The sequence below is a fragment of the Labeo rohita genome, chromosome 21, assembly GCF_022985175.1.
Source record: "Labeo rohita strain BAU-BD-2019 chromosome 21, IGBB_LRoh.1.0, whole genome shotgun sequence".
Lineage (NCBI taxonomy): Eukaryota > Metazoa > Chordata > Actinopteri > Cypriniformes > Cyprinidae > Labeo > Labeo rohita.
Window position 1 is genome coordinate 12,508,984 of NC_066889.1, and position 24,961 is coordinate 12,533,944.

General features: G+C 38.2%; 1 protein-coding gene across 1 annotated transcript in view; it reads left to right on the plus strand.

The window, feature by feature from the left end:
* The first annotated feature begins 790 nt into the window (after nucleotides 1–790).
* Nucleotides 791–24,961, plus strand: part of LOC127152624 (pecanex-like protein 3) — a 31,545-nt gene continuing 7,374 nt past the window's right edge. The window contains exons 1-27 of the mRNA XM_051093385.1: nucleotides 791–2,692; nucleotides 4,899–5,107; nucleotides 5,314–5,419; nucleotides 5,519–5,558; nucleotides 5,683–5,778; nucleotides 7,344–9,065; nucleotides 10,858–11,157; nucleotides 11,247–11,304; nucleotides 11,381–11,522; nucleotides 11,606–11,917; nucleotides 12,045–12,077; nucleotides 12,166–12,337; nucleotides 12,440–12,550; nucleotides 14,694–14,785; nucleotides 14,874–14,983; nucleotides 15,088–15,193; nucleotides 15,281–15,373; nucleotides 15,546–15,696; nucleotides 15,777–15,921; nucleotides 16,074–16,251; nucleotides 17,388–17,496; nucleotides 19,538–19,667; nucleotides 19,806–19,864; nucleotides 19,948–20,163; nucleotides 22,570–22,823; nucleotides 22,907–23,137; nucleotides 23,239–23,342. Of these exons, the coding sequence (XP_050949342.1) occupies nucleotides 2,540–2,692; nucleotides 4,899–5,107; nucleotides 5,314–5,419; nucleotides 5,519–5,558; nucleotides 5,683–5,778; nucleotides 7,344–9,065; nucleotides 10,858–11,157; nucleotides 11,247–11,304; nucleotides 11,381–11,522; nucleotides 11,606–11,917; nucleotides 12,045–12,077; nucleotides 12,166–12,337; nucleotides 12,440–12,550; nucleotides 14,694–14,785; nucleotides 14,874–14,983; nucleotides 15,088–15,193; nucleotides 15,281–15,373; nucleotides 15,546–15,696; nucleotides 15,777–15,921; nucleotides 16,074–16,251; nucleotides 17,388–17,496; nucleotides 19,538–19,667; nucleotides 19,806–19,864; nucleotides 19,948–20,163; nucleotides 22,570–22,823; nucleotides 22,907–23,137; nucleotides 23,239–23,342 (5,432 nt within the window). The 5' untranslated portion in view covers nucleotides 791–2,539. The remainder of the gene's footprint in view (nucleotides 2,693–4,898; nucleotides 5,108–5,313; nucleotides 5,420–5,518; nucleotides 5,559–5,682; nucleotides 5,779–7,343; nucleotides 9,066–10,857; nucleotides 11,158–11,246; nucleotides 11,305–11,380; nucleotides 11,523–11,605; nucleotides 11,918–12,044; nucleotides 12,078–12,165; nucleotides 12,338–12,439; nucleotides 12,551–14,693; nucleotides 14,786–14,873; nucleotides 14,984–15,087; nucleotides 15,194–15,280; nucleotides 15,374–15,545; nucleotides 15,697–15,776; nucleotides 15,922–16,073; nucleotides 16,252–17,387; nucleotides 17,497–19,537; nucleotides 19,668–19,805; nucleotides 19,865–19,947; nucleotides 20,164–22,569; nucleotides 22,824–22,906; nucleotides 23,138–23,238; nucleotides 23,343–24,961) is intronic.

The following is a 24,961-nucleotide window of genomic DNA, read 5'->3' on the forward strand; positions in this document are numbered from 1 at the left end:
TTTTTTTTTTTTTTTGGTAAAGAAATTATAGAAACTAATAATTTTAATTAGCAAGGATGCTTTAAATTAATCAAAAGTGATGATAAAGACATTTTTAATTTAAAAATATAAAATTTTAAAATATTAAAATATATTTTAATTTATATATTTTTCTATATTTTATATATATATTCTTTGAAAAAAGAAACCTGAAAAAAAAATCTACTCAGTTTTTTTTTAACATAATAATAATAATAAATGTTTCTGAGCAGCAAAACAGAATATTAGAATGATTTCTGAAGGATCACGTGACTGGAATAATGATGCTAAAAATCAGCATTTAAATCACAGAAATAAATGACATTTTAAAATATATTCAAATAGAAAACAGTTATTTTAAATACTAAAAATATTTCAAAATGTTACCGTTTTTGCTGCACTTTGGATGAAATAAATGCAGGCTTGTTGAGCGGAAGAGACTTCTTTAAAAAACATTAAAAACTTTTGACTGGTAGTGTATAATACCAACATAAATAATTAATTTAAATGTACTGTAAGAAAATTACATTTTTATTGGAAATGTATCAGTGAAGATTGGCTTTCTGACCAATGTCAACGAGAAAGTTCAACGTGAAGACGTTCTGCACTGTCATGTAGATTGATGAATCAAATCAGTGATCGTGCACTGGATGACAGACACCTCCTGTAGCCAATCGCATTGAAGCATCAGTTCCGTTCCTGCATGTGGGCGTTAACCGCAGCAGCCAATCGCGTTGCGGCCTCAGTTCTCTTCCTGTAGGTGGGTGTTTGCTACCTGTGTGAATGAAGCGATTCGACACTGGAACTTAGCGAGCTCACATTCTGGGCTTTTTTTCGCTGGAGTTTTTCCACAGCGGCCATGGACTTAACGAGGAAATGGCTGCTGTGGTGACCACGTAGAGATATTTTGCGTTCTGTGTTTGTTTTTGTATTTTTATTTCCGTCACAAGGAGGAAGCACTCAGTGCTGCCGTTAGCCTATGCTAACTCGCGTTCAGTTTCGCTGCCCTGCGGTTTTCCTGCTCTCGTTTATGGAGGAATTAACGCAGACCCGGTCGAGTTAAACCATGGAGTGTTGACGGAGTTGAAGAGTGCACTAACATCGGAAACCTTCGCTACAAAACACTTATGCCAAAGTCAGAGGTGTCTCACTACTGCTTGTAGCATGTTAGCGGTTTGGCTAGTGAGTGTCAGGTGATATTGAACTCTGAGTGGAGAGATATCATTTGAATTAAGTTAAATTAACTGATAAAATAGATTAAATATAATATTTGCATCCCTTCTGGTTGGTTTTATACCTAACAGGCTGATTCAGGCTAAAATTTAGTCGTTCAGCTGTCAGCGTTAGCGCGTTTGCTGTTGAAACACGGTTTGTTTACAGATCTAAAAATATTCGCATCCCAGTAACGTTTTCATTGAAGTGCTATTGAACCATTTGCTGGACATTTATCTCTCTACTGTCGTTTTTTAGACTCAATATAATGTAAAAGCTGCTTCAGGCAAGCTGACATACCTATGCTAACATTAGCTGAAGTTGTATGGTTTAAAGCCAAATCCATTTGTCAGCGTTCTTTTATTTAAACGAGTATTGCTTACAGAGGATGCTTAGTGTTTTTCCTCCTCCAGCTGTAGAGGTTAGCTACTGCCATACAGGAAAAGTTGTGAGAATATTGTGACTGTTTAGGCCTGGAGATGGCTGTAGGATAAATAAATCAGCAGTGAGTTAAGATATAAAAACTCTATAAACAGTGTAATATATACATATCTTTTGTTGGGGAACGGGAAAGGTTTACAGATTTGTTCAGAACAACTAGAAATCAAATTCTCAGGACTCTGAAGCTGTATACCATATTTACAATAGTTACAAAGCATAGAAAGCCAATGAAGATGTTAAAACTTACTGCCTGTCTTTTCTCTGCTTTGCCTATAATAGTATAAAGATTGCAGGTGTTTGTTGATCTTATACATATCCATTATCATCTCAAATATAGTATAGCCCCCTAAACAAAAACAGATTTTTATTTGTGTTTTTTAGAAAACTCATATTAGGCTACGTTATCTAAATCAGACAAGCGTCTCATGCCTTATTAACACGCCACAGATAGGTTAAAATGACCATATTCAAAATAGCCTGTTGATCTTAAGAATGTCATCAGAACAGCTCGTTTATTTATGGAATTGTGTTTGTTTAAAGTGCTGGAAAGTCATACAGAAACCAAACCAAGCAGTTTTGATGATTCCTCAGGATGAATGTTTTCATGTAGCCCTTGGGTCACAGTTGTGCCAAAAACTCTTGATGAACTGCACTACAAACAGGGGTCTGCTGGAGGAGCATGCAAACAAACGGCTGATACTAAAAGAACGCAGGTCTCAAGTTGTTCTGGAACGTCTCGCTTTCTGCTAATTTTTTCATTCACCAGTCCGAGAAAGTCCATCCTGAGGTTCCCAATGGAAGTACCGCACTAGAAACTTTGACAAGGGAACTTCGAGAACTCTGGGTTGTCTCATCCAGAATCGATAAGATGGGCTCTCAGGCTCTTCAGATATTGCGGCAGGGAGTGTGGGCCTCTCTAACCGGAGGATGGTACGTGGACCCTCATCAGAGTACCTTCTCGAACTGCTTTCATCTCTACCTCTGGATATTCCTCTTGGCCTTCCCGTTTCTTCTCTACATGGTGAGTTCTTGCAGTAAAAAAAACCACCAGCTTATTTTTCTGGAAAAATGTGTGTAATACTAATGGAATCCAAGAACTTGTGCAGTTCGGATGCTTGGATGACCTAATGTTGAGACTGAAACTTTTTAAGGCACATGACAGCTGCAAATGTCAGCAGATTTAAAGCTACTCAAGTGTTTTCTATGAAATGTCTTTTCTGAGTAGTTGCAGTGAAGCAGAACCAAGGCAACAAGTGAAAATTACCCCATGGTTTACTCACCCAGACCAAAAATCTTGGCTCTTCCAAGCTTTATAATGGTAGTGAATGGGCGTTGATATTTTGAAGTCCAATAAAGTGCATCCATCCATCATAAAAAGTGCTCCACACAGCTTCGGGGGTTTAAAAAGGGCCTTCTGAAGTGTATCGATGCAAAAAAAAATCTTTAGTTTCCGCTAACTGTCATACACGCATTCGAGAGAGAGTGGTGTTCAAGCGGATGATGCCCTGGTGAGAAGCCAAGAGGACACTGGTTTTCCTTTGCTGTAAACAAAACTTGGTTCTCGTAAGACTAGCATATTCTCACCATAGCTTACACTTCACCTACGTTATCCGCCGGAACTCCTCTCTCATGTACGTGCATACAACATTTAGCAGAAGCTAGAAATTTGTGACCCTGGACCACAAAACCAGTCATAAGGGTCAATTTTTCGAAATTGAGATTTATACATCACTTGAAAGCTGAATAAATAAGCTTTCAACTGATGTATGGTTTGTTAGGATAGGACAATATTTGGCTGAGATACAACTATTTGAACAAATGGAATTTGATGGTGCAAAAAAATCTAAATATTGCAATGTATATTAGTAATCAAAAATTAAGTTTTGATATATTTACAGTAGGAATTTTACTAAATATCTCCATGGAACATGATCTTTATGTAATTTCCTAATGTTTTTTGGCATTAAAAAAAAAATCAATAATTTTGACCCATACAATGTATTTTTGGCTATTGCTACAAATACACCCCAGTGACTTAACACTGGTTTTGTAGTCCAGGATCACATTTCAGTTTATAAAGTTTTAAATATAACGCATCGATTCATTTTAGAAGACCTTTATTAACCCCCCACAGCTGTGTGGAGCACTTTTTATGATGGATGGATGCATTTTATTGGTCTTCAAAATATCGATGCCCATTCACTACCATTATAAAGCTTAGAAGAGCCAGGACATTTTTAATTATAACTCAGATTGTATTCGTCTGACAGAAGAAAGTCGTGTACACCTAGGATGGTTTGGGTTAGTAAATTATGGGGTAATTTTCATTTCTGGGTCAACTATGCCTTTAAGACTGGAGTAATGACTGTTGAAAATGTGGCTTTGACGTCACAGGAATAAATTACATTTTAAAAAGTATTAAAATAGAAAAAGAACATTTTATTTTCTAACAATAAATGCAGACTTTGTGAGCATTAGATATGTCTTTCAAAAACAATTTACTGACCCCAAACTTTTTGCGGGTGTGTGTGTGTGTGTATGTATAATAATTGTCACAATTAAAAGACAAAACAGTATTTTAATCTCCAGTAAAGTTCTTTTTCAAGGCAGTAGCTTGTTTTAAAGTTGTACAGGATGTAAGTACTAGCTCCTTACAAGCTAAATCAATGTTATTGATCAGATATACAAGAAGGAATCATTGAATAAACGTCAGACTTCAGGAACACATTCCTTTGCGTCCATTGTTTTCTGAATGTGGTAACCAGTTGATGATAATACAGCAAAGCATGTGGATAAACATGAAATGTTATGACATAACTCATGGTTCTTGTGCTTTCATTATCAGATTAAGCTCCTGTAACACTCCTTAGTTGACTGTTAAACAGTTGATTGAACACAACAGCTTTTAATGTTATTAGACACAGATTTTGCTCAGTTTATGATGATATTTAGTAAATTGTCAGTATGAAAACATAGGATTTTAATCAATTTCATCTTGTCTGTTACATACCTTTATATCCTGACATAGCGTGAACAACCCTATAAAAAAATACATTTACTTTTAGATACAGTTTGCATACGGTTAGAGACTTGCACAAGAACATTGTGAAATCAGATTTATTGTACAAGTCCTTTGTGGTCTACATAAGAAGCAGTGTATGAAATGAAATTAAGGTTGTAGCTTTTGCAACCACAGTGATGTGATTCTCCCACATTCATTCTTTCAGGCCCTTCCTGCCAGTTTGGTGGTGGCTGGTGTGTACTGCGCTGTGATAGCGGCCTTCTTTACGGCCATAAAAGCAGTGAACTTCCGACTACATGCCATGTTTGACCTGGGTGAGATTGTGGAGAAGAGGCAGGCCTCGTTCACCACAGACCCCAATAGAGTAGAAGAAGGAGAGGAAGGCTCTGCCGCTCACGATGGAAGTCAACGCAGGTAGTGTGTAACTGCCTTACTATATTTTGTTGTCAAACTGACTTTTGTCTATCAAGTAGACAGCATCAGTAGAGCATTACAAGCATCATGCTTCTGAGTCAGACATTCTTTAGGGATTTGTTGTTGGTGAACAGCTGTTGGTGGTGTCAAGCAGTCGCTCCGCTATAGTCAGTTTTAGCTCATGTTGGCATGCCTCATGCTTACAGGGACAGTGGTGTCGGTGTGGAAATGACGGTGTTCCGAAAGGTGAACTCCACCCCTCCTGTACGCTGCAGTTCCCAGCACTCACTATTTGGGTTGAACCAGGTGTCGGTGAGGATATTGTTAATGCCAGACATTACGTGTTCTTAAGCATTATTCTCCTTCACTCGTAGGAATTTCCTCTAACTCGTTTGCTTTTCTTTTGCCCAGGAATTTTTACCACAGCTCGAAGACCCTGGAGGCTCAAAGGGTACATTGTGTTGTTGTTACTGTTGCTTTTTTTAAATAAACTAAACCAAATAGTTTCAGTTAACATGAACTGGTATGCTTACATTTCAATTCCTATCTGATTTTTTTCATTTCTGAAATTCTAGATATTAAAGAGCTCATGCAGGAGCAAGGCAGTAATAATGTGATCGTGACCTCTGCACATAGAGACGTCCTTCGACACAACTCTCAGGACAACACTAGTAAGAACAGCCCCTTTACAGATGCACTACATTAGGGCTGCATATGACTATTCCCTAGACTTCCAATTCAGAGTGCAACCCGATTTCAAAATAGGGCCCTATGAAATCCGTTTTATTTTTTCCAAATTCTGTTTTTTCCCGCTCAGAAAGTCTCTGTTATTTAAATTTTTCTGGTTATCAAATGAAGGCATAAAACATTGATTTAATGTATTTTTTAATTAATGAAAATTAAAGAAATATTGTGTGACTATTTCTTACAAAATAAAGTTTTATTATTTTTTTAGTAGTAGTAGTATCACGTACATTCTACTAAATAATAGAGATAAGATATAAAGTATAACCGTCCAACTCTTGAGATTAATCACAGTGTTATAAGCTTTCATTTGATGCGAAGAATTTTTTAAAAATCGGAACACAAAGATTCAGGTTTTTGTACTTAAATTAACCTCTTTTTTTTTTTTTTTAATATTGTTTCTGGTGTAATCAAATAAAAAATAAAACTACTGGCCTACAGGCATTGATAAGTATAAACTGTATTTTATGTTTATTGCAAAATAATATAATAAAATATTATAAACTTGGTTAACTGAATGAATCAATGGCTTAAAGCTGCATTCCGTTACTTTTTTGGTGAAAAGTTATCCAAAATCAATTACTGAGCAAGTACATATGCAGTCAGTGTTCAAAACAATCTCATTTTCCCCGATTCACAATGGTAAGCTCATAATAGATATATTTTTTTCTAATTTGATTGGTTCAGGTTGGTTTCCTAGTTTGCCGCCATTTTTATCTTTGCATCATTACATCACGTCTATATACATGAAGGAATCCCGGCTAATAGGCTATATCGGGGGTGTCGATGCTGCTCATTTGTAGGCTCTTTTTACAGCAGCAGGAATAATTAAACTTGTGATTTTTAGAACACTTCTAAGAAACATTAAATTGCTTTTTTCAGATTAAAGAACAGTTTCTTTCAATGACATTCAAATGGTTTGGCAATTAGAGATTAGACTGAACAGAAATTGAAATTACAGATAACGCTAATACACACTAAATACATATAGTCACGCAATGTTGATGTTGTTAACATATTATTAATTATTATTAACATTTTGAGAACAAAGTATAATATTAATTTGCATTTATTGTACATTTTTTGCAAAGCTTATTGTAAAACTTTTTTTTTTGGTCAGAACAAAACTGGCAGATATGTTTCTAGTTCAGATGACATTCTCCGGTGAAACTTTTTTTTTTGGCATCCTTTTAAGATACAGTATCTGTAATTCCTACGTGAAGTAATTATCCACACCGTTGCAGTGACTGACAGACCATACATACACCACAAAACATTCAAGATTCATCTGCCTTGCCAATTCACATCCCATTAAGATACTTCCACAAAAAAACTGCATTTTTTAAACCGAGATGGCAACTAAAGGCAAAATTTACGAACTGCAGCTTTAAATCCAAGGAATTAGTTAAATATTATAATTAGTAAATTGTGCTGCATGTACCTCTAAACATCTTTACTGTACTCGGTAGTAACCGCACATTTGTTGTTCCAGGTGTGGCGCCTTCCTGCTTGGCTGGGGATTACAGAGGGCTAATTGGTGTGGGCGATGTATTATCAGGAGGGTTTAGTAGCCTGCATCCAACAAATTGTCCTTCCATCCCACCATCTCCATCCAGCCAAGAAGATGGAGATGAGAAGGACCAGATGGATAATGGGGGTGTGGAGCAGCTATCTCAGCAGAGCCCTGATGGGGATGGTCTAGGAGGATACTCCCCGCTTGGGCCTTCGGCTGAGTCTGAGAGTCTGGGCGATGCTCCTCTCAGCCCTCTCATCAAGAGCAGCTTGAGCGAGGAGCTAAGTGAAAACTTGTTGGGCTTGGGCCTTGACCCCGTCACTTTTGCCCCTGGTGCTGAGCACCCAGGCAGCCGCACCGGGGTGGCCCTGGCTGCAGGCTCCACCGACAGCTGCTTCAGTGGAGGTGGAGCGGCTACAGACAGAGAGACTCTTAGTACGGTCAGTAGCTACCGCAGTGAGAAAACGGACTCAACCCAGCTTGAGAGCCCTTCGCTGGGCCAGACGCATAAACTCGTGTCTAACGCTCCTTCCACAGCTTTGCCTCAGGGTAAAGGCCTCTATCAGCAGCCTGGAGATGTGCTCCAGGGCGGTAGTGACACAGATGACCTGTCAGACAGCGTGCTGCTACGCTCACCCTCCAAAGAGCTCTCCTCTGGGCAGGGCCTGGACAGAACTCTAGTGGAGGGGGAGGATCTTCCCCCTTTGCTTACGGACATTGCACAGTCCACCTTGCAGGACTCATCACCGTCTAGCAGCGGGCCTTCTGAGACCTGCGATCTTGATGGTGGCATTCCCATACCCCCTCTTCCTCCTCCACGCCAGGCCAGCTCTGTACCGTCAGGGTTGGGACTGGGCTTGGTCTGCTCAGAGCCTGCTTTGCCGGTTTCTGCCCCGTCCTACCTCCTAGCAGAGCCGCCTTCTCTGCAAGCGCAGCAGCAGGTGGTGCGACCTAAAGATCTCAAACTGCTACGTGCCGGCGGCAGTGTAGGTCACCGACCCGGTCGCAGGAAAGCTCCCCGCAAACGAGGTGCTGCTGGCAGTAGCAGTTTCGACTGTGGCTCCTACCGCCGGCACCACAACCGTGGCCAACACAGAGACTACATGCCTGTACGCAATCGGCTGGGTGCCAAAGCTTACAGCGAGAGCTTGTTCGAGGACTCCAGCGATGAAGATGACGGCAGCGACATGAGTGCAGGCTCTAGTCTTGGATCCCAACGTCGCTTTAGCTCTGATGACGAAGACGATGATGAAGATGACGATTCTAGCTCCTCTACCTCCTGCTACTCACCCGATCTGGCGAATACCGGCATCGCTTCCCAACCTGTCCCTCCTCAACTACCTAGCCCTGGAGAGGGGGAGGAGCCTGACACAGTAGGACCCTCCCATTCTCGCAGTGCTCAGCGCTCAGCCAGCACAGCCAGTGCCAAGACTCATGCCAGAGTGCTCAGCATGGATGGCGCCGGTGGAGGCTCCAACAACACAGGGACACTTGCGTCTACTATGCTACCTTTACCCCTTTCTTCTACTCCCGCCCCACGTCCACTCACCATCTCTAAATCAGATCTGGAGGCTCGGACAGTGCATTCAGAGGGCTTCTCCAGGGCCCACCATAGGCTAGACTCTCTTGGAGGCTCCTGGGCTGGGAACCAGACGGGTTGGAGGGCAGGAGAGCTGCTGGAAGAGGGGGCAGTAGGAGGAGGTAAAGAGTGAACCAATTCATTCTTAAAGGATTAGTTAATTTCTCAATTAAAATTTCTTGATAATTTACTCACCCCCATGTCATCCAAGATGTTTGTGTTTTTCTTTCATTTTTCTCCATAAAGTGGACTTCAATGGGTTCAACAGGTTGAAGGTCCAATTTAAGTTTCATTGCAGTTTCAAAGACCTCTACGCAATCCCAGATGAGGAATAAGAGTCAATCATTAAAAAACAAAAAAAAAACACACATGCTCTTTTTGCATGCGTGACAAAGGCGGAAGTACCAATCCAGTGTTTACAAAGTGAACGTGCAAAGACTAACAAACAGATTTAACAAAAAGGGATAAACAGCGTTTTTCGCCCTATCCTACCTTTTTAGGGCCCTATGAAATTAAATTTAGTTTTTTCCAAATTCCGTTTTTTCCATTTAAATAAATCAACCAAAAGCATAAAACCTCAAAATTCATCCTGTGAAAGCCATTTTAAAATAGGAATACCATGGAAATGGGACTTCAAAATCATATTACAAAATGTATTTGTTCAGGAATTATAACAATTTGGATAGTGCACTTTCACGTCTATGTTCAAAAATGGGGGTGACAGTTAGTGGATTCTTCAAAAAGCATGTCTAATTAATTAAAACCATGAAAATTATAGAATTTCACATCAGTTTATTAAAAGTTTAACAAAAATTGCTCATTTATGACCCTCTGAAATGTTTTTTTTTTTCCTCACTAAACGTTTTATCAAATTCTGTGTTTTAGCATGTCTAATTATTTGAATGCATACTTGATTTATTTAAATTTATTCTTAGAAATTCTGTGTGTATTTACAATTTTCCTGTAATCAAGTGAAGGCATAAAACATTAATTTCATTTATCTTTTAATTATTGAAAATTAAGCAATTTTAAAATTTAAAAACTTAAAACAAGGCATGAAACATTAGTTCAATTTATCTTTTAATTATTGAAAATTAAGCAAACTTTATTTCTTGGCAAACAAAGGTGATTTACTATTAAAATTAAAACATGAAAGAAGTGTTGTGTGGTTATACCCTAAAAAAGTATGTAAAGTAAAAGTAATGACCTACTTTTGATTAATTCATCCAAACTTTGACAATTCTGTGACATTCTGCGTTATTCAGTAAATTCCGTTTCTATGTCTAAAGTCGTAGAAGCACGTCTCAGAGCTAGTGCAAGACAGGCATTTGTGGTTAAAAAGTACATTTTTTTTTTTTTTTTTTTTTTTTTTAGAAAATGACCAATCTTTTTGCTAGATAAGTCTATTACTCTTTTACTGGGATCGTGTAGAGCCTTTTCAAGCTGCATTGAAACTGCAAATGGGACTAAAAAAACCATTGGTTCCCATTGTCCACTATTTGGAGAAAAATCCTGAAACGTTTTCCTCAAAAACCATAATTTCTTTTTGAATAAACATCTTGGATGATGTGGGTGGTGAGTAAATTATCAGGAAATTTTAATTCAGAAGTGAGCTAAACCTTTTTTAATATTTGATATTTAGAGCCTGGAATAGCTTCTTGATTTGTGGTGTTGCTCTTATTTGTATGAAAAATGGTCTAAAAATGCTTTTTTTGAAGTTTTTTATTAAACTTTTTTAGATTTTTTTTTAAAAATAGTTATTATTTTGTTATATGCTTACTTATTTGTCAATTTATTTTTTGTTTATCACTATTTTCCTTTTTTATTGTTTAATAATTATTTAAATTAACTAATATCAACTGTAGTGAATATTTAATGTTTTTTTTTTCTTTGCTCTGTTTTTTGCCGATGCAGCCCCAGAGGAGGGAAGTAAACGTGACTCTGTGAGCAGTGTAAAAAGGACACAGGCCATTCGCAGGCGTCATAATGCTGGTAGCAATCCCACCCCGCCCCCTTCTGCCATGGGCTCTCCTCCGAGTCTTCAAGACCTTCAGAGAGTCCGCACTTCCTCTCACTCCCGCACTCGAACGCTCCCCTCTGCTCTGCACTTCGCCGCCTCATCACTGCTGCTGCTGCCCCGCAGCGGCGTTCACGAGGCATCCACCTTTGATGACACTTCAGAGGGAGCTGTGCACTACTTTTATGATGAAAGCGGTAAAAAAAAATCATTTGTGCTTCAGTGACACTAATTTAATTCTGGCTTAGTTGTGGTTGTTTCTTCAATTAAGGTGATCTGATTTCAGGAGTAAAGAGGTCTTATACTTTTGGACCTGCTGGTGGAGGATATGAGGACCCTGTCCAGTAAGTCTTACAATTTTGTCCTGTTGGGGTGGTTTTCAGTATTTTCCCAATGTTTGACCTCTCTTTCTTGGCTCAGGGAGCGAGAGCGACAGTCACAGTCTTCTAGTTTTACCTCTACTGATGTCCAAGAGGTGGCGCCAGTGCTGCCCATGCTGCAGCCCAGACCGGTGGTCCTCCAGGGTATGCAGGTCCGCAGGGTGCCTCTGGATATGGCAGAGGTGATGCTTAACTCTTCAAAATCATCAGTACTCATGTTCCACTTCAATCCTTCCGAATGTGTTGACATTTTTCCTTTTTGTAGTTTGACCTAGATCACGAGTCCCCTCACGAATCCCAGGAGAACACACTGATGATTGAGGAAAAGGCCAAGCCTAAACAGTATTACCGTTTCTGGGTGCTGCCAGGGAAATGGCTAAGAGTTCGTTACGACAGACTTGCTTTGCTAGCCTTACTGGACAGGAACCGACGCGTAGGAGAGAATGTGTTTGCAGTGGTTTTGGCTAGCTTAGTGGCGTTCCTTGGCTTCCTGTTGCTTCTCCAGGGCTTCTTTAGGGACATCTGGGTCTTCCAGTTCTGCCTAGTCATTGCCAGCTGTCAGTACTCCTTGCTAAAGGTCAGTGTGAGCATTTTTATAATGGTCTTTACGTTTGTTTTAGCATTGTGTCATCTTTGTTTTCAGGTGTTGGTATCTCTTGATCATTTTCTCATTTTCCTGTCCTTTTTTTTTTTGTCCATTTCAGAGTGTGCAGCCCGATGCAGCATCTCCGATGCATGTGAGTATATGACTCTTTGACTGTCTTTGCTTGGAGTGGCCTAGCTGAAATCAAACAGAAATTAATTTTAATGTGGTCTTCATTGCAGGGCCATAACTGGATCATCGTGTACAGCCGACCAGTGTATTTCTGCTTGTGTTGTGTGCTGATCTGGGTGTTTGACCTGGTTGGCCATTCAGACAGTATGCGGCCTTTCACCCTCTACGGGGTCACCTTTTTCTCAGCCCATTTTCTGCTCTGCGCAAGAGACATGCTCATAGGTCTGCTCATTTACCTACTTAAAGCCAGTGCTGTTAAACCTTTATCAAAATTGAGTTTTCCACAATATAATAATGTAATAATTCATATGTTTTCCTCTGCAGTTTTCACTCTCTGTTTTCCCGTCATCTTCCTGTTTGGGCTTCTACCTCAGGTCAACACGTTCCTCATGTGTTTATTGGAACAGGTGGACATGCACATTTTCGGTGGAACTGGTGAGACATGTGTTATACATTACTAGCAGTAACACTTTTAAAAAAGGTCCTTTAGTTTAACATTAATTAATATATAAACTAACAGTGAACATTTTTTATAATGTTAAAGGGATAGTTCACCCAAAAATAAAATTTTGATTAAATTAATTACTCATCTGTTCCAAACCTACAAGACCTTTGTTCATCTTCAGAACACATTTAAGGCCCAGAAAGGTTGTAAAGACATCGATGACATAGTCCATGTGACATCAGTGGTTCAATCGTAATGTTATGAAGCTACGAGAATACTTGTTGTGCCCAAAGAAAACAAAAATAATGACTTTAAACAATTTCTTCTTTTCTGCGTCAGTCTCCGACGCATGCGTGTGGTGCTGCTGATGCAGCAACCAGCGTTCTGACGTAGAATGTCCAACTTTCTTAGTTCATCGCATGGCTTTACGCTTACTTTCTTTTTAGGAGCACAGTCAAAATTTCAGGAGCACCTTCTAATCATTAATCTAAAAATCTGATAAAAAATTTGCCTTCCCATTACGAGATGATATTTGACTTTTTAAAGTGATTTACAGGGGAATTTTGTTTTGACCTTTGTAATGGCATTTTTCTAACTTTATTAAAAGTATGTCATCTTTTATGTCAGATTTAAAAAAAAAAAGAAAAAAAAAAAAAGATATTTTTATAAGCTTTTTAAAATTTCAAATTAAAACACAAGAATAAGAACAAGTAGAATAAGTTATCAATCAAACGAAATCAGTATTAACAAAATTAATTTGTACTACAGAAGTGGCACAGAAGAACGCAAAAGTGGCTTGTAGGTGTATTATCAGATGTTTAATGAGGCTCAGAGGTGGCATGAGCGCAATCAAATTCATAGATTCATGTTAAGTTTTAAATATACAATTTTGAATATAGAAATATTAAATGATTTAAATAACTGAAAAGATACTTTCAAAAATCAAACTAAAACTGCCAGTAGGTGGCGGCAAGTCACTGATTTAATTACTGAATCATTCATTCATTTGATTCATTCAAACGGCTGATTCATTCAGGAATAAAGCAAGTGACTGTCTTTATAAATGGGAAATTGAATCACTGACTCACTAGATTTGTTTAAAAACGCACATACATTCATAAACGAAACACCGCTGTGTTTGAATAGAGATGTGCAGAGGCTCAGTTGTGATTTACCTTGAAATAGACGAAATAGAGCAAAATCAGGCAATAGTGTTATAATCAGACAAAGTCACTTAATATTAAGTTCTTGTTTATTTAACTGTTGTATTAAATCAATATCTCATTTACAAACTCCCTTAAAAATCATTAAAAGCTGTCACTCACCTTAGTTCATCACAATCTCACAAAGTTCCATTATAATCAATGAAGCTCTCTACACTGCACAATGAATCTCTTATTTACACTCTCTCTACACTGTTTATAAAAGGATTCGTGATATATGTCTGTGATACATTACTTAAACACATTGAGCTTCAAAAACCTTTGAAGCTCCCCTCAGCGTAAACACAAATATGCTAATCGGGTCAGTTGCACTGGTGCTTCTAAATATTTTTTCATAGTAGTTTTCTATGAACTTGTCCAAGCTCAGCTGTACTGGGGAACCAAAGTTGATTTCATGACACTGTTACTGCACAGTGCTGCGAGATCTAGTGAGAATCATTCAAATTCTGCCCTGAATTCTCTGTTATGAGCAGATTAAACAGCACTGACTTGCGTCAGAAAAGCAGTGCCTTACAAATTATTGAATAAAGTCTTTTTTTTGTTTTCTTTGCGTGTATTCTTGTAGCTTTATAACATTACAGTTGAACCACTGTCACATGGACTATTTTAACAATGTCCTTACTACCTTCTGGGCCTTGAACGTGTCAGTTGCGTTGCTGTCTATGACAGGTTAAAAAGCTCTTAGATTTCACCAAAAATATCTTAATTTGTGTTCTAAAGACGAATGAAGGTTTTATGGGCTTGAAACAACATGAGTGTGTTAAATAATAACGTAATTTTCATTTCCTTTAAAAAACTGGTACAGCATGGCGCTTGCAACTCCAAGATCACGGATTTGATTCCCAGGGAGTCAGCATGTTGTACATCCTTGCGCCACAAGTGTGATGTCTTGTCATTTTGTGTGTTTCAGCAACCACAAGCCCCCTGTCTTCAGTCTATAGTCTGTTGCGCAGTATATTGGTGGCGGCTCTGGTTTATGGATTTTGCCTCGGTGCCATCAATGTAAGTTGCAATCTGTTTGTTTCTTTCACAGAAGACCTATGTTTATTGGTGTTTCCTTTACTCATTTTATGTGTTTGTGTATGTGTAGGCTCCGTGGGGAGAGGCACATGTCCCGGTGCTCTTCTCTGTGTTCTGTGGCCTCCTCCTGGCCTTGTCCTATCATCTGAGCAGGCAGAGCAGTGACCCAACCATCCTCTGGTCAGCGTCACCACACATTCATTATTTTCCAGTCATCTTTCTACACTAGCAGCTCTGTGATTGACATCTAACATTTGGTGTTTTTCACACTATTCTCCGAGCAGGTCTCTGGTCCGCTCCAAGTTCTTCCCAGAGCTGGAGAGCAGAACGCCAGAAGAGCCGCCATTAGAGATTAAAGATCCTCTCCCAGAGAAACTGCGCAACTCTGTGGTAAAAGCAATTTCCATCTGCATTTATCTTTTGCTTAATAGGTGTACCAGTGGTTTTTAAATGGCTCCCTTCTCTCTGACTCTGCAGAAAGAGACTCTTCACTCAGATCTGGTCATGTGCCCTCTTATGGCCATTATCACCTTCGCCATTAGTGCCAGCACCGTCTTTATTGCTCTGCAGGTCAGTATGTGATTTTGAATCTGTTAATAGTCTCATTGTAAGAACTAAGCCTCGTTCAAGGACTAAACATAATTTCTAGTCTTGTGAAGGTGGAAAGTCTACTTTGTTGTAGCGAATCTGTTCATTCTGTTCAAAGTTTGTTTTAATATGTGTTTTCTGCACTGCTTTTTAGCCTGCTCTCAGTTTTGTCTTGTACATCTTGGCTGGAGTGGTGGGGTTCTTCACGCACTACCTCCTGCCTCAGCTTCGCAAACAGCTGCCCTGGTTCTGCTTGGCCCACCCTGTGCTGCGCTCCAGAGAATACAGCCAGTTTGAGGTCCGAGGTGAGTAGTCGAAACTACACGCGCAAACTAATGTCTGAAAGTCTGAACAAGTGTAACGGGCTGATCCCTCTCCGTCTCAGATGCTGCTCAGCTCATGTGGTTTGAGAAGCTGTATGCTTGGCTGCAGTGTGTGGAGAAGTATTTCATCTACCCAGCTGTCGTGCTCAACTCCCTCACCACTGAAGCTCACACTGTCAGCCAAAACCCTGACAAACCTGGAGCCTAGTAAGAACAAGAACATTTAGAATCCTCAAAGTCCCACTGTAGAGTAAAGCACAACACCAGCTGATGTTTCTTTGTTTTTGGAAGATTTTCAATTTAGGGTTTTCAGTGTGGACTTCAGACTTGGACACTGATGATATCTTTTGTTTCTGCAGTGGCCGTGCTCTGTTCATCTCAGTGGCTGGAATGAAGCTGCTTCGTTCGTCTTTCTGTGTCCCGTCTCAGCAGTATGTCACTCTGTGCTTCACCGCCCTCTTCTTCCAATTCGACTACCCACGCTTTTCACAGACGTTCCTCCTCGACTACTACTGCATGTCCATCCTCTTCAGCAAGGTCTGAGCATACATCCACATCTGTTAGATGCCTTTAGAAGACACAAATTCAATATGTGACCCTGTACCAGAAAACCAGACTTGAGTAGCATGGGTGTATTTGTAGCAATAGTCAAAAAGACATTATATGGGTCAAAATTGTAGATTTTTCTTTTGTGCAAAAAATCTAAAATATATAAATATATCAAAACGTAGTCTCAATATTTAGGTTTTTTTTTTTTTTTTTTTTGCACCCTCAGATTCCAGATTTTCAAATTGTTGTATATTGACCAAATATTGTCCTATCCTAACAAACCATACATCAATGGACTGCTTATTTATTCAGCTTTCAGAAGATGTTTGAACCTTGTAATGAACCTTATGACTGGTTTTGTGTCCAGGGTCACGTGTAACATTTTACTTCAGTCCCTAATATGCACTTATAATGTTGTGCAAGGATTCTTAGCATATTCTAGTTTGATCATTTCCACCTTTTCTTATGTACACTACTATTCAAAAGTTTTTGTTGTAAATGTTAAAAAACAGTTGTGCTGCTTATTGTTTTTGTAGAAACCATCATACTTTTTCAGGATTCTTTTACGAAATGGAAATCCTTTATACAAAACATCATAAATGTTTTACTGCCACTTTCAATCAAATGAATGCTTCATGGCTGAATAAAAAAGTATTCATTTCTTAATATTAAAAAAAAAAAACATACTGGCCCCAAACTTTTGAACAGTGTTTAAATAAGTAATTGACACAATGTGTCTGCAGACGTGTTTTTTTTTTTTTTTTTTATATATATATATATATATATATCAGCAACAAGGTTTTAGATTAAAATTTGCATGAATATCTATGGAAAGCATTTACTATATACAAGTCATATAACTGGCCACCATTTATTCTGAGTTGTAAGTTTTCATCCTTATGCAATTATGTTCAGTTGTTAAATCTAAATGGTTCTGGTGTAACTGTTATACCAAAAGAGGAAAATATTCCTTTTAGTATATGGTTAGGTAATGTATACATTCTATTTATGTGACATTTTTAAAGGATTGATGTACTGTGTAACTTACACTGTTACTGGAGTGAGGGTTTGTAAAGCAAAAGATGATGACTGATGTTTCTGTCATCTCTCCTGTGTGTGAACAGCTGTGGGATCTGCTGTATAAGCTGCGTTTTGTGCTGACCTACATTGCACCTTGGCAGATCACATGGGGTTCTGCTTTCCACGCCTTCGCTCAGCCATTCGCCGTTCCCCGTATCCTTTTCAGGTGTTACACAGGCCTGAATGCTGATCTCATAACTTTACCTGTTCTTAATTTGTGCCTAGTGGGAGTGCTGTCATCTCCTATAGCGCAGCAGTACAGTTGGTTTTGCTCTGTATGTGTATATATATATATAAATATAAAAAAAAAAATATATATATATATATATACATATAAACAAACAAAAAATTATATATTTTTTTTTTTTTTTTTAACATTCAGCATATTTAAAGTGTCTTTTTTTTTTTTTTTCTTTTTTTTTTCAGGGTTCGTACCAGATGCTTAAAGAAGTCCACTTCCAGAACAACAATTTACAGATAATGTACTCACCCCCTTGTTCATGTCTTTCTTTCTTCAGCCGTAAAAAATTGTTTTTTGAGGGAAACATTTCAGCATTTTTCTCCATATAATGGACTGATATGGTGCCCCGATTTTGAACTTCCAAAATGCAGTTTAAATGCGGCTTCACATGATCCCAAATATGGTTGTACATGATCCCAGCCGAGGAAGAAGGGTCTTATCTAGCAAAACGATCAGTTATTTTCATGAAAAAAAATACAGTACAGTTAAGGTATGTTGAAAAACTCCAATCGTATTTTCTCCCTCAACTTCAAAAATCATCCTACATCACTGCAGAAGTTCCGACCCAGTCTTTGCAAAGAGAACATGCAAAGATGATCAAACACCCTTAACAAAAAAGGTTAAACAGCGATATAAGATGATTTTGAAGTTGAGCGAGAACATGAGATGAGATTTTTTCGACATACCGTCATGAACCAGAAAAAAATGTATATAAATTGTATTATTTTTATGAAAATAATCGATCGTTTCCCTAGATAAGACCCTTCTTCCTCAAATCGGCTTTACAACCGCATTAGGGATCGTTTGAAGCCGCATTTAAACTGCATTTTGGAAGTTCAAAATCAGGGCACCATATCAGTCCATTATATGGAGAAAAATCCTGAAGTGTTTCCCTCAAAAAAAACTAAATCCGGGTTGAAGGAAGAAAGACATGAACATCTTGGATGACGAGGGGTGAGTACATTATGTGTCTATTTTTGTTCTGGAAGTGGACTTCTCCTTTAAAGTACTTCAATTTGACTTTTTGAAATTTAAGGCCTGGAAACCTCTGAAAATAGCAATATTTCTGAAGAGGTACTTGAAAAGTGCTTGAATTATTATAAGACCGTGTATCTATAAAAATAAGTGTTTTTGTCAATGTTGTCAATAAGCACATATCTTTTTCAAGTAAAAACACTTTGTGTTTGTTGTCCTGAAGACGGATTGCGGCTGCGGTTAAATGCACTTCCATTTTCGAATACTTTACGAAATTGATGTTCACACAGTCAGTTATGTTTTCAGTGCAGAAAAAAACATCTGATATATCGAAATAGATCTGTGAATTAGTGTGAATGCAGTCTGTTAAAGCAATAATGCTGAAGAAAAAATAAAAACCCATAACTATTGTCTGTAAACTTTCAGATACTTGTTTTAACTAAGTGATTTTTTTTTTTTTTTTTTTTTTTTTTTTTTTTATAAAGTAGCCTGCTTATATATTAAAAAAAGTAAATTTCGCACAAAATAAAGTTGATATACAATTTATATGAAAATATAGCCATGTGCAGTAATATTGAAAACTGAGAATGTGACACATAGTGATACTGAGGTGATGAAAATTGTAATTGAATTGAATCATGAAACCAGTAAAGATTCACACCCCTACTTTTTTTTTTTTAAGATGGCAGTACTGACATTCCAACTATAACAAAATCAAAGAAACTGCAATTTTGGTTAAAATGTCAGGTTGCAAAGATTTATTTGCACAGCAGAAGAATTAATTAGGGTAAAATGTAGATCAAGAATCGTTTTGGAATCAGATTGTAACTCCCAGAATTTATTTTTGCCTTTTTTATTAGTATATTTTACATAGAATTTAGAAGATACATCATTATTTCATGCGATCTCTGGAGTCCTTTACAGTATTAATACGAACTCTGTTTGATACATGTCCCTTAACTTCAGTTTTGCTCCCAGACTCAGCCATGCTGTTTGTGCAAGCTGTGTTTTCAGCTCTCTTTTCCACTCCTCTCAACCCTGTCCTGGGCAGCGCTGTTTTCGTTACTTCATACACTCGTCCTGTGAAGTTCTGGGAGCGAGACTACAAGTAAGCCTTTAGAAATCTCAAGCAGATGTCAGCCACATTGTTTGTTTTGCTAATTCAGTCTTAGCTGAAAATGTTTGAAGACGTGATTTGAATGCCATTTTTAAATAAATACCAATTAAATACCACTTCGTCTTTCAGCACCAAACGGGTGGATCACTCCAACACTCGTCTGGCCACACAGCTGGACCGCAACCCTGGTACGTGATAGTATCTGAGATACACAGACCTTTCTATTTATCTCCTGTCCTCTTAATCTATCCTCTCATCTCCGCTTGGATAGGTGCTGATGATAACAACTTGAACTCTATCTTCTACGAGCATCTGACGCGCTCTCTGCAGCACTCGCTGTGTGGGGACCTTCTGCTGGGTCGCTGGGGAAACTACAGCACTGGAGACTGCTTCATCCTGGCCTCCGACTACCTCAATGCTCTCGTACACATCATTGAGATCGGCAACGGCCTCGTCACTTTCCAACTTAGAGGCTTGGAGTTCAGAGGTGAGCCAACAGGAGAGGGACTGAAACAAAATGCAGCACTACTTATCCTAAACAGTGGAGTATGCTATTTTTAGATTTTAAAACACTAGCCCTCAGTTTCACAGACAAGGCTTAAAGGAGTTGTTCACTTCAAGAACAAAAATGTACAGATAATTTACTCACCCTATTGTCATCTAAGATGTTCATGTCTGTCTTTAGTTGTAAAGAAATAGTTTTTTGAGGAAAAAAATTCAGGAATGTTCTCCATATAGCGGACTTCTGTGGTTCCCGTGAGTTTGAACTTCCAAAATGCAGTTTAAATGCAGCTTCAAAGGGCTCTAAACGATCCCAGTCGAGGAAGAAGGGTCTTATCTAGCGAAACAATTGGTTACTTTCTAAAAAAAAAAAAAAAAAAAAAAAGACAATTTCTATGCTTTTTAACCTCAAATGCTTGTCTTGTCTAGCTCTGTGTAAACTCTCTGCATTACGGTCCAATACAGTTAGGGTATGTCGAAAACTCCCAAATCGCTGTTTTACCTCGCTTACATTGCTGTTTTACCTTTTTTTGTAAAGGGTGTAAGTCCACTATATGGAGAAAAATCTTGAAATGTTTGCCTCAAAAAACATAATTTCTTTACGACTGAAGAAAGAAAGACATGAACATCTTGGATTAGTAGATTATATATAAATTTCTGGTCTACTTTAAGGCTAGTCCCAGATTAAAATGCATGTTTGAGCTGTCTTAACCAAAAATATCTTGCTCTGACGTATCTTAAAATATGTCAATGCCACTGTTCTGTCTTAAGATGCAAACCTGTAACATTTTCTTCTAAGGCATTTTTATAAAAGCTGCTTTAATGTCTTAATTTACCTGAGGCCTCTTCATAGCTTAAGCTAAGCCCCGTCTGTGAAACATCAAATAGGTGTCATAAACTTGCCAACTTTGTAAATGGTTACAGAGAAAAACACTAAACGACTGAGGATCACACAATATCTGACCTTTAAGTTGTTCTGAACACAACAAACTTGCACAGAAATGTGCTTTGTTGCTAGGAGGCACATGACAAATGAAAATATGTTCTAAAATCGGATTAAAATGTCAGACGTGTTTGATATTCTCCGACTAGACCGTATCAAAGTCTGAATATAAAAAAAAGCGGACTCGGTGCCTATTAAACTGTTTTTTTGTTTGTTTTTTTTATCTTCTTCTTTTTCTTTTTGTGTGTGTGTCTGTGTGGTCTTGTTTTTAAATCTTGGTGGTGACCTAAACCTGAATACTCACAGAAATACTCACTGAAAACTCATGGGGACTCGTCACCGTGGGGAACTAAATTGAGGTCCCCATGGGGAAACAAGCTTATAAATCATAAGGCTTATGATCATATAATCATAAATCATAAATCAAGGTATAGTTCAGGCAAAAATTAAAATTACCCCATTTACTCACCCTCAAGCCATCCTAGGTGTGTATGACTTTTTTTTTTTTTCTCCAGGCTAATACAGTTGGAGTTATATTAAAAAATGCCCTGGCTTTTCCAAGCTTTATAATGGCAGTGAATGGCTGTTGAGATTTTGAAGTCCAATGAAGTGTGTAAATCCATCATAAAAAGTGCTTCACACGGCTCAGGCAGTTAATAAACGTCTTCTAAAGCAAATCAATGCTTTTGTGTAAGAAAACTATACATATTTAAAACTTAAACCACAATCTCTAGCTTGAATGATGTAGGCGTAGTATAAGATCTGGTGAGAATATGCTAGTCTCTTGAGAACCAACTTTTGTTTACAGCAAACGAAAACCAGTCTCCTCTTGTCTTATATTAAAATCCTCAATTTTTCTTTACAAATCCTTGTTTTGTACTTCTAATTCGTGACCAGCGTGTTGTTTTGCTCTCTCCACTGCACTTACATGCTCGCCACTTCCGCGTTCGTCTAAGTCCTGCGTCTTCCACTGGAACGATACTCTCTTGTAAACACGCATACGACAGTTAGCGAAAGCTAGAGATTAGTTTATTTTACAGATTTACAGTTTTAAATACAGATATTTTTCTTACATTAACGCATCGATTAGCTTCCGAAGGCCTTTGATAACCCCCCGGAGCTGTGTGGAGCACTTTTTATGATGGATGGATGCACTTTATTGGACTTCAAAATCTCAACACCCATTCACTGTCATTGTAAAGCTTGGAAGAGCCAGGACTTTTTTTTAAATATTAGTCTTATTGTATTTGTCTGAAAGAAGAAAGTCATATAAAGCTAGGATTGATTGTGATTAAATCATTTTTGGGTGCACTATCGCTTTAATAATTTGGCAGTAGAGTTGAATCATGAATAAAATGCTTTCAGATACTTAAGTTTCATGTTTAGCTGCAACTGTTTTAGCTTGAATAGGTTTGTTCTGCTCTTCATTGTCAATTACTGTGTTTTCAGGAACATATTGCCAGCAGAGGGAGGTGGAGGCGATCACTGAAGGGGTGGAGGAAGATGAAGGCTGTTGCTGCTGTGAGCCAGGTCATCTCCCCCACATGCTGTCCTTCAATGCAGCCTTTGGTCAGCGCTGGTTGGCTTGGGAGGTGGCAGCCACTAAATACGTGCTGGAGGGCTACAGCATTAGCGACAACAACGCAGCTTCCATGCTTCAAGTGTTCGACCTGCGGAAAATTCTCATCACATATTATGTCAAGGTCAGTTCCTCTCAGATGAATGAGTCAAATGAAACCTCCACTGTTTGAGATGCAGAGCAATGATCCCATTTTGTCTTCCACAGAGTATAATCTATTATGTAACCCGCTCGCCCAAACTGGAGGAGTGGTTGGCCAATGAGACAGTACAGGAAGCGCTGCGACCGTGCCTCAGCCCTTCCTATGTGGATAGCGACCCTACCTTCAATCTGAATATAGATGAAGACTACGACCACCGTGCTTCCGGCATCACTCCCTCTTCCTTCTGTCTGGTGTACCTGGAGTGGATCAAATACTGCAACAGCCGCAGACAAACGGTATTTTAAAGATGGCCTTGCATTGCTGATTGGAATGGTTTGGTTACAAGGTAATCAGAAATGTAACTCATTGTGTGTTTTTGTTTTGTCTTCTGTTACAGCCAGTTGAGAGTGAGAAGGATTCCCCTCTGGTCACACTGTGTTTTGGGTTGTGTATTCTGGGCCGTCGAGCTCTGGGTACAGCCTCCCATAGCATGTCAGCCAGGTAAGGGTTTACACGGATTCCAGCATTTTTGCATAAACCAGGGTTCATACAAGGTGCTTAAAGTACTTGAATTTGACTTTTTGATAGCAACATACCTGAAGAGATACTTAAGAAAAGTGCTTGAATTATTGAAAGACAATGCATCTATAAAATAAATGTTTAATTTTGTCAATAAGTACATATCTTTTCACGGAATTAAAAAAAAAAATTCAGTTAATGTCAGCAAACAGTCAAGCTAAGCAAGTATTAGTACAGACAGTGTTGTGTAAACATGGCTAAGAATGCGAAAAAAAAAGGAACAGATGAACCAAATCAATTGAGTCATTTACACTGGAACTGCTCCAATTGATTCAAACTCATGACTTCGATCATTCATTTCAAGAGATTCACTAGCAAAAAGCAGATCAAATTAAAAAAACTTTTTTTCAAATTCAGCATCGTTTGTAATGATTTTAAAAAGCATGTATTGATGCTGGAAACTGAGCTTTTCGAAACTCAGAATCAGTTAAACCATTGCGTCGCAAAATGGTTCACTGTTTCGGAGCACTCCGATCGGATCATGTATCGCAGATCACTTGTTTCAGATCAAGACTTCAAATCACGTATTGCGAATCATTTGATTTAGATTGGAACTTTGCGTATCGCGAATCTTTTGATTCAGGTCAGGACTTCGGAGAGTGCATATCGCATATCATTTGATTTAGATGGGAACGGGTTTGTGAATCATTATTCAGAACAAAATGATTTGCGATAAGCGATTTGAAGTCCCGATGTAAATGAAATGATTCCCGATACGCAAAGCTCAGATCTAAGTCAACAGATTCGCGATCCGAGTTTTCATTTTTCAGATCGGGATGTCAGAGCGTGGATCGCAAATTGTTTGATTTAGATCAGAACTTCAGGGCACGGATCGTGAATCGTGTAATTCAGATCGAGATTTCGGTGCGAGTTTGTGAAGCATTTGTTTCATTTCAGGATTTCGAGCAGTTTCAGGAATTTTTTTTCTTCTATTTTTCTATTTTATTTTTTTCCTTAAACAGTAGAATACATCAAATCAGTAAAGCTGTACAGTTTTAAAAACAAAACACAGAAAAAAGTATACACAAATACAAAACCTTTTAAGAAAATTAACCGTGGAGTAACTATAGTAAAAGTGTAGTATACTTCGAAGCACATACAAAGTATTACTACTTAAGTATTACACTGTATTTTTTCCTTTATTATTATTATTATTATATTTTTATTTATCTATTTCTCTTTTTTTAGAATTTAAAAGATAAGACATCTGTTTGATAAGATGTCTGATTGAAGTTCTTGACAATCCACAAAGTGGTGCTAGAAAAATCCTTGAAAGGATTTTATTTTAAAGCATTTGTTCGATCCCTGTTAAACTGACAGCTTGTGTTATTTAAATGGATTTTTCACTGTTTTATTATTTAAGGGAAAATTCACCCATAAATGAAAATTACTCACCCTGATGTCGTTGCAAACCCGTAAGACTTTCATTCACATTCAGGGCACACAAAGGTAGTAAGGTCATTGTTAAACTAGTCCATGTCACATCAGCGATTGAAGCGTAATGTTATGAAGCTACGAGAATACTTTTTGTGCGCAAAGAA